Here is a 9,126-nt window from a genome sequence, read left to right as displayed (position 1 = left end):
TATATCATTAATTGATTAGGGTAACTGAGCCATTTATTGAGTGATTATAATCTGGTGTGAAAATAAACTCATAGATATCCCCTTTCATTGCAGGATGACAGTTCCCGGCCAAGACGTGATCATTCTATCGCTGCTCGATCTGACAGATCTACAATGTCAGGTATTTCATAAATTCTGTTTTATATAATCCTTTTTCGCTTCTTTCGATTCTTAAAAATTAGAAAAGTTATTGAAAGTGTAGAAATACGAATAGAAGATCAGTGGCCAAGAATTTATTTAGGATAGTATCAAAACTTAATGGGAAAGGTGCCTAATAATTACACTTTTTAGGATGTTTCTACTAAAAGTTGAACTGAAAATTCCAAAAACAAACTTCATTCCTACATTTTTTTTTTCACTAGAACGCAATGAAAATGTGAGTTAATAAATGTAGTATAACAAGAAGTACTATGAATTGTGAAAAATAATTTTTCTCTGACGAAATTTAAGCGGATGATGTGGTAGCAAATCTATCAAAGACACTTGGCAGTACAGATGATCAAACTTTTTGTTTTTTGAACCAGTAAAAGAAAAAAATGATTTTTCATTTACACCTTGAGGTAAGGCTGTGAATATAGATGGAAAAATCTTATTAAAAAAAAGAGTAGGATGAAAGGACCAGTCCCTGTAAATATTTTAATGAATATGTAGGAGAGTCTTGATATTTAAAATCCTAAATTGTATCACATGAAACCTCTGCCATTTTTTTTCCCTTTTTTGTCTAAGATTTTAACATATTTTTCCCCAGTCCATTTTTCTTCCTTTTTGTGACTAGTCAATACTGCTGTTTTAGTTCTAGGTAAGTACCTCTACAAGCTTAAATCGTAAGGACTATGTGCTACAAGAAAAACAACATGTACAAAATGTACAAACTAAGATTCATACAACAAAATATTAGTTAAAATTGACTGTCAGTTAGGTTTTGAAATTTAAGCAGAATTTATCCTTGGGCTCATATTCAAACAATTTTAAAATTCACAGGGGATTCAAGTTCATGGTGAAGGAATAAGCTTATGGAACATATTATAATACCTTTTTCTTCTACAGGGTTAAATTTTGCTATTAATTTTTTAATTTCAGTTCCTTGTTTTTTTTTACTATTTCTCATAAAAAAAAACTGATTCTAATTTGTATATTAAATTGATTATTTAACTTCAATATTGTTTTACAGTCATACTTCTATGTCCCCCTAATCACCCTAGTATATTGAATTGAGTGACCAGTGCTTTTCTTACACACCAAAGACATGGACACAAAACGAATGCCCTGGGATGTTTACTTCAGGCAACATTAAGCTAGTTATTGGCGTATTCACATTGACATTTTACATCATTCATGGTAGCATCTAACAACTTCTGTTCTAACAACTAGGTAGCATCTAACTGGTGTGTTTTAAAAAATACACCAATCTAAGCTTAACACTCAAGCTAATGATGAGTTAAAACTGTTAAGGTTTAATTGATTAAAGAACTGTTTTTGCTTGTTCTTCGCTTTTTCTATTATTTGTGATCAACATCTCCCCCTTTTCTATGAAAAATTAGCACCATTGGATCGTCGCTCAGCTTCCTTGGGAAAACAACGACAACCACTTGCGGTTTCATCGGCACCGACTTCGGCACAAAGCACTCCTAAAATCCGTTTGGGTAAGATAGTAGCAACTGAAAACAATTCCATAGATGTGTCTCTTCTATCCTATTGGCAGCCTGGCTTTGGATTGTATTAGTATTTATCAGGTGGTAAATATAGTGTAGTCCTGCATAGATGTGAAAACCCAAAGATTTGTGTAGGCTACTCTTAAGTAAGGGGAATTTTGCTTGCACATTCTTAGAATAGTTTTTTAGTAAGGACCTATTCAGTTTTTTATGCACACATCAAATAGTCTTGTTATATTTTAGTAAGAATATACTTTGTTCACCTAAGGGATGTAGCCAGATTTCTACTTAGGGGGTACCTGGACAGAATAATTATGGATGTTTTTTTTTTTTTTGCTTAAAGAGGACCGCAAAAAGGGCCGCAAAGCCAGAAGATATATTCTACCTAAAAATGTATCTTAATTTCCGCATATTCTCTGTCTTCCAGGGAATTGAAGACACATGTGTTCCACGTCTTAACTGCCTAAATTTGGTGGTTTTGAGTTCAACTTTGAAAACAAATAACAAGGAATGCCAAATTACAGAATGTACAATTAAAAAACCACAAGGAATGAGCCTTTAAACTCTGCAGCATCTTTAGCTCTTATTCAATATACCACTGAGTACAGAGTAATTAAGGTCAATATTCCAAAATTCAACATGTCTCTTGAGATCTACTTTCCGTCCAACCCGCAAACAAACCTATTTTATCCGACTTTGTAGTATGTGCCGCTCTTTACAATTTTGTCATTATGAATTTTTAGCTTTTTTCGTTACAATTTTGAATTTATAGTTTTTTTGCCCTTGGATAGAGCTACCATATTGATAGTGGCTACGCCCTTGGTTAATCTTTCTCGATTCACCTAGTTTAAGATTTGCTTTTTAGTTTTAGTTGCTTTGCTTAATTCCTATGTTTATATATTTATGGGTGGAAGCACAAGATACAATCCTCACACAAGGTATAAGTCTATCCAAGCTTTTCAAAGATAATGCACATCTTCCTTTCCTCTCCCTTTTTTCAAACTCTCGGGAGACTCCTTCTTTCTTTCCAACTCTGGTTCATATCTGATTGTTGGAAGACCTTCTCCATTGAGGAGAGGCAACCCTTCAGGTAAAAATAGTTAAAAACATATGTCGGCTATATGCTACAATGAGTTGTTAATAGAAAGTAGGAGTAGTTTTTCTACAATACTCCTGGACAAGTAATAATATGACGCAGGGTGTGGCTGAAACCTAGTAACATATTTCCACAAGCTGCAAGAAATAACACTACTCAATATACCTTTTTAGTTTAATCAGGGAAACCTATAGGGAAACATTTATGTATTTTGAAGTACCAAGGACATCAAAATGAAAATAGCTGTTGCCCTTTGGCTCCATCTCAGCTCTATTCATACTTGAAAACCAGGATTTTCTACGATTTTCTATTGGTTGTTATTAAATAATTAACTTTAGAAGTCGCTCGCCAAATTTCACTTTTGCTTTACCAAACTATGAAGAAAATAAGCAGAGACTAACTTAGTAAATTTTACAATGTTTTTTCCAGTTTACGCAATATACGCAAGACAGAGAGAAATCAGATAATCTTTCAAAAAGAAGTTCCGTGACTTTTGAATTTGAGTGCATCATGTTTAAATTTTTCTCTTGGTGTCTGAAACAAAAATTTGAATTTAATTTTTGTGCTTTTCATGATTAAAACTAGGTAATAAAAATTATATCTTCGGGATCAGAAGAAAGTAAGGATTCCATTGATATTTGTAAAAAGTTAAAACACTAAAGGGGTAAAAATAACAAAATAGAATAATTGGTCTTTCCAAAAATGTGTTCAATGTAAATCAATTAGCTAATAACTTGAAGTGTTTAGTCTTAAATAATTTTAATTATAATCATGTTAATGCATGGCTAAAATTTTAATCTATTCAATGATGTATATAGTTTTTTTTTAATCCATATTTGGTAACAATATGGCAAGGTTATATTCTTGATAAGTCAACTAAATTTGAAGTGTTGAATCTAGAATAATTTTAACAATAAACATATTAATGCGTAGCTTGGGTTTTTAGCTATCGAACGATATGTACATTTGTTTTCAATTCAGTTGTGTGGCAAGATGCTAGGGATATATTTTTACATAGTTTCATTCGTATAATCAGTGGTTTTTTGCCCAATTAAGGCAGTGTTTGTCTTCTGCTACAGTAATCATAAAAGTTATAATTTTTAGAAGTCCATGATGAAATATTTTTTCAATGATTTGCTGTTGATTTTTCGTACACTTTTATTTTCAAACTTTCGAGCTGCTAAATGTTAAAAATGCATAACTACATATGTAGGTCTTCTTCATTTAAAATTGTATTCCTGGGTTTCCTATCTTTTTCAGACATACGGTTGTTTAAGTTTCCATTAAGCCATTTTAAATAATTAGATTTCAGTTTTACTGCATTAGTACTTTATAGCATTAGTAACGAGGGTTACGACATAAGCTTTTTTACTAAATTCTTTATTTTTGGTGAATAGAAGTCAATGCTACTACGATTACTAAAAACTCACAAAAGGACAAATCCAACCGAGGCAAGCACAACTGCACATGGTCCACCTCCTCCCGCTCAATTTCAGCTTTACTCTTTACACTCTCTCTTGAAATTCCCACTTCCTTTACATCGATTTTATAACCTTTTCTATTCTGTTCAAGGGGTTTCTGTCTTTGATATTGGCCCCTAAGCGATAGGATCAGACCACATCTTTCACATTTTTTGATAACCCTCGGGAAAAAATAATAAAAAAGAGTTTAAAAAACAGATGTTTAGTAATACCCATTCAAAAAAATTGATTTCCTTGTTGTTTAGGGTTGGATACTGTAAACGTTCAGTTCAGAATTCTCAACACTAGTAATTTCAATAGTGTATTTCAGCTCCATGTTGTCTTTTTGAAATTATCAATAACTTCTTCTCGTGATTGCAAATTAATGTTAAGTTGAATCTCAATGACATCCATTATTTTTTAAATAGTCTTACATGGAATTTTTTTTTCCGCTCGGTAGTTTTTTTTTAATTCTCGTTTTAAATTTTGACCACTATTGGGTGCGGTTCGCTCGGTATTAGGTTGCACCTACTGCTGCAGCCATGATGCGGTTGCTCATATGAGGACCTGAAAGTATCCGTAGCTCTTTTGAAGTGCCAAGGACAAAAATTAAACATAATTCCTTAAATTGGTTAAGTTGAAACTTACACAACAACATGTGTCTTTAAAAAAATTTGAAAACCAGAAAACTGAATTTTTAATGAAAAAGATCTCTATGCACCGCTATGCAGTTTCAAAACTTAGCGGGCACCAGTTTGAAAATAAGGAATGTGTGTTAAAAAAAATGGGCGAAAAATGGACATAAACGTGTGTTAAAAATGGACATAAAATGAGCGAAAAAAATATCTCATCATGGAGTTCTAGTTTTTCTGATTGCTGTTGCAAAAGGCAAGTTCTGCCATTAATTTGGAGTAAAACGGGTAAAAAAAAATATATTGACTGTATGAGCAAAATCATGTAAGAATTTAATTCAAGGATCCTGTTTTCAAATAGGGTAGGGGTTGAAAAAAAATTATAAAAATCTATGTATTAATATGGCTATTTTCGAATTGTTTAAGATTACTTCTTCAAATTAGCCTATTAGTTAATTGACTTACCCATAAGAACATGTTTTTTGAAAGACGAATTATCATAAATTGTAATGCTTATCAATGGAACCCTTATTACTTCGGTTTCAAATAATCCCTTTTACTATTTAACTGTTTAAAGTATATAATAAATTCCGTTTTTTTTGTCAGAGGCCATGTTGAAAATCTCCCTGACTGCCTTTATGTGTGCCATAGGCTAATAGCACTTAGACCTTAGGGTTATTTGCTGGATTTGAAATAAAGTGTTATTAACAAACTGAGGATCAACAGATTGTCTTGTGTTCGGATTTTGACGAACGAAAAGCGTCGTAAAATTTACAGAATGAGTTTCCGCATATTATTTTTCATGGTTCGTCTTGAAAACACTGGTGAAACTTCGCAAATGAATCCTGACCTTCAATATTTCTTAACAACCAAAAGAAAAATCAGAGAAAATCCTAGTTTTCAGGTACAAAGAGACCTAAGATGGAGCCAGGCGGTAAGCAATGTTTTCATTTTGACGCCCTTGGTACTCTAATTGATTATCGGTTAGTGTCTTTCAAGAAAATACCTTTTTTCTTCTTTTCTTCAATTTTTCATCAACGATTGAACTTTAGCTGCTTTTTTAAGAGGATATGTAGATAATTTGAAAAAGAAAGAAAAGCAGATAATTGAATTAGATTTCTGCCTTTAAAAAAAAAAAAAAACGGCTCTAGTATTCCCTTGTTCCTCCATTCTACCCCTTCTTTTTCGTCTAATTCTTGCTTATTTTGTGTTTTTTTTTTATGTGTGATGCTTAGAATTATTAAAAAAATTACTTTGTAGGAAAAACTTGCACTTAATATTTTTCGCAATTGATTTAAAAGGACCAAAACTCAAAGATAAATAGTAATTTATTCAAATTTTTGTTCGCAATGATTTATCTTCTTTCTTTTCACGAGTTTTATTAATGACGAAGTCCGTAAAGGATAGAATGACGGCCAAGATCAATATAAAGTTAGATCACCTATTGTAAAACACAGGCGATAGAATGATGGTTAGGATCAATATGAAGCTAGGACGATATTTTATTAATGACATCACTGTGTGATCAATCTATCAATGTGGACTAGATTTGTACTTTTTATGAGAAGTTCAGAAACTTGGGAAAAACAGCCTATCCGTTAATAAGAACAGTGGAAAAACTTAACTTTTTTAATTAATACCTTATCCATCATTCTATCATATATGGTTTACCAAATGTCATCTCTGTTCTGTGGACTCTGCACCGTTTTCCCATTTTTATAGGCTTTGCCCTCTTATGGACTGGGAGATACTTTGACTCAATACTTTGAATTGGGGATTGGGAAAATGGCTAAAAGCTATAAACTCAAAGGTAACTTTGATCAAATTTATGCCATAGATTGCACTATTACATGAGCTCCCTTTGTTCTCTCTTTTATTTTCAGATAGCTCAAGGAAGCTTTTATTTCAGAAGCATTAATTGAGCCAATAAAAATCAAGAAAAAACGTATTTCTAGGTACGATGGGACGCTCTGTTTCTGTTGGAAGAGACGCCCGGGCTAAAAGAGCCGCTCGAACACCAACATCCACAGGTCCACCTTTACCAGTGAATGGAGAAGGGCATCAAGCACGTCGAAAGATTGACAATTGTAAGATAAATCTAAAGCTTCTATAAGCAATTCCAAATCAAAGAAATAAAAAACAGGGAATTAATACGTTAAGAATGAGGAAGAACGTCAAAATTTAAAAGTTTGTTGAGCCATAAGCCCAAAGCACGTCCTTCTCCTCCTCACGTTCATATCGGGTGAAGAGATTAGAAATAAACGGTTCATCAAACTCGTGCGTCATGTTCAACAGCTTTAATATCTCTTAAATACACAAAATATTTTCGAATGATGTGCTGAAACCTTCATTGGAGGTTTAGTGACCAAGATTTCAGAAAACAACTTACGAGTTCAAATTTAAAACAGAATGATCGACTGAAAGAACCAAATCGATTGAAGACCAAAAGATCCATCGATTAAAGATCAAAAGATTAAAGAAAAGCAAATATACTGCAATAATGACAAGAAAATTTCACCACAAAAGGGGAATATAGACCTGCGGCTGTGGTTAGAGCATATCATAGGCAGCGCAATCGCGCTGCCTAAGTAAAGAACGATGTCGGCACAATGTGTTATTTATTTATTTTTTTTCTTTAGACCAGGGCACTTCGTATCGAAGCAACTGTCGTAGAAACTTCGAAAAGAGCTCATTCGATTAGAAATTGGAGTGGCTTGTGCCCTTTTTAATAGTCGAAAGTGATTGGAAGGCAATTAACACCCCTTCCACGCCCATCATTGCCCCAAACACATACAATCAAAATTTTTAAACATCTATTTTGTTCAGCGTAGTTGATTTTCACAAGGAAAATATGTTTTCGGAGAAGACACTCCCCCACACCCCTCAAGGAAAGATTTGTAAATTTTGCCCTGGGGGCATATAAAGTTTTGATAGAAAGCTTTGTCGTAGAAACTTCAAAAAAGGCTCATTTGATTGGAAATTGAAATGGCTAGTGCCCTTTTTAATAGTCGAAAGTGATTGAAAGGCAACTAACACCCTTTCCACGCCCACCATTTATCCAAACACATCTAATCAAAATTTTGAGATAGCCATTTTGTTCAAAGTAGTTGAAAGGTCCGGAAATTATAACTTTGAGGATGACACTCCCCCTACAGCCCTCATGGTAAGGGTTATAAGTTATGCCCTGGGGGCATATAAGGTATTTATTAAAAGCTTTGTCGTAGAAACTTGAAAAAGGACTCGTTAGATTGGAAATTCAAAGGGCTAGTGCTCTTTTTAAAGTCGAACGTGATTTCAGGGCAACTACCCTCCCCCCACTCACACCCACCTTTTCCCCAAACCCATCCAATTAAAATTTTTATATAGCCATTTTGTTCAACGTAGTTAAAAGTTGTGTAAACTAGTTCTTTGAAGATGATAACCCCCTGAGATCCTTCGAGGAAAGGGTTGTAAGTTATGCCCCGGGGGCATATAAGGTTTTTATAGATAGCGATGTTGTAGAAACTTCCAAAAGAGCTCATTCGATTGGAAGTTTGAAGGGCTTGTGCCCTTTTTAATAGTCGAAAGTGATTGGAGGATAACTAACACCCCTCTCATACCCCACCATTTCCCCAAACACATCCAATCAAAATTTTCAGATAGCCATTTTGTTCGACGTTGTAAAAAAGCCTAGAAAATATATTTTGAGGATGACACCCCCCCCCCCCACAGCCCTCAAGGCAAGGGTAGTAAATTATGACCTGGGGGCATAGAAGGTTTTATAGAAGGCGTTGTCGTAGAAAATTAAAAAAGGAGTCATTCGATTGGAAACTGAAAGGGCTAGCGTCGTTTTTAATAATCGGAAGTGATTGGAGGGCAAGTAACCCCCCTCTCACGCCCACCATTTCCCCAAACACATCCAATCAAAATTTTGAGATAGCAATTTTCTTCAAAGTAGTTGGAAGTTCTGGAAATTAGGTCTTTGAGGATGACAACCGCACCCACCCCCCACCCCAGCCCTCAGGGCAAGAGTTGTAAGTTACGCCCTGGGGGCATATAAAGGTTTTTATTGAAAGCGTTGTCATAGAAACTTCAAAATGGCTCATTCGATTGGAAATTGAAAGGGCTAGTGCCTTTTTTAATAGTTGAAAGTGATTGGAGAGCAACTAACGCCCCACTCAAGCTCACCATTTCCCCAAACACATCCAATCAACATTTTGAGATAGCCGTTTTGTTTCACGTTGTTGAAAGTTCTGGAAATTTGGTCT

At 34.2% G+C, this 9,126-nt stretch overlaps 1 protein-coding gene across 2 annotated transcripts in view; it reads left to right on the top strand.

Annotated features, from left to right (window-relative positions):
- Positions 1–99: 99 nt before the first annotated feature.
- LOC148948476 (uncharacterized) overlaps positions 100–9,126 on the top strand; it is a 33,489-nt gene continuing 24,462 nt past the window's right edge. Inside the window, exons 1-3 of one of the 2 annotated variants that reach the window (XM_089094405.1) lie at positions 100–160; positions 1,581–1,682; positions 6,835–6,966. In XM_089094405.1, the coding sequence (XP_088950531.1) occupies positions 154–160; positions 1,581–1,682; positions 6,835–6,966 (241 nt within the window). In that variant the 5' untranslated portion in view covers positions 100–153. The remainder of the gene's footprint in view (positions 161–1,580; positions 1,683–6,834; positions 6,967–9,126) is intronic. The other variant, XM_089094406.1, reaches the window with a different exon arrangement.

The sequence above is a fragment of the Artemia sp. Qi Xiang Cuo genome, chromosome 9 (assembly GCF_049724085.1).
Source record: "Artemia sp. Qi Xiang Cuo chromosome 9, ASM4972408v1, whole genome shotgun sequence".
Taxonomy (NCBI): domain Eukaryota; kingdom Metazoa; phylum Arthropoda; class Branchiopoda; order Anostraca; family Artemiidae; genus Artemia; species Artemia sp. Qi Xiang Cuo.
This window is presented reverse-complemented; position numbering and strand designations above follow the sequence as displayed.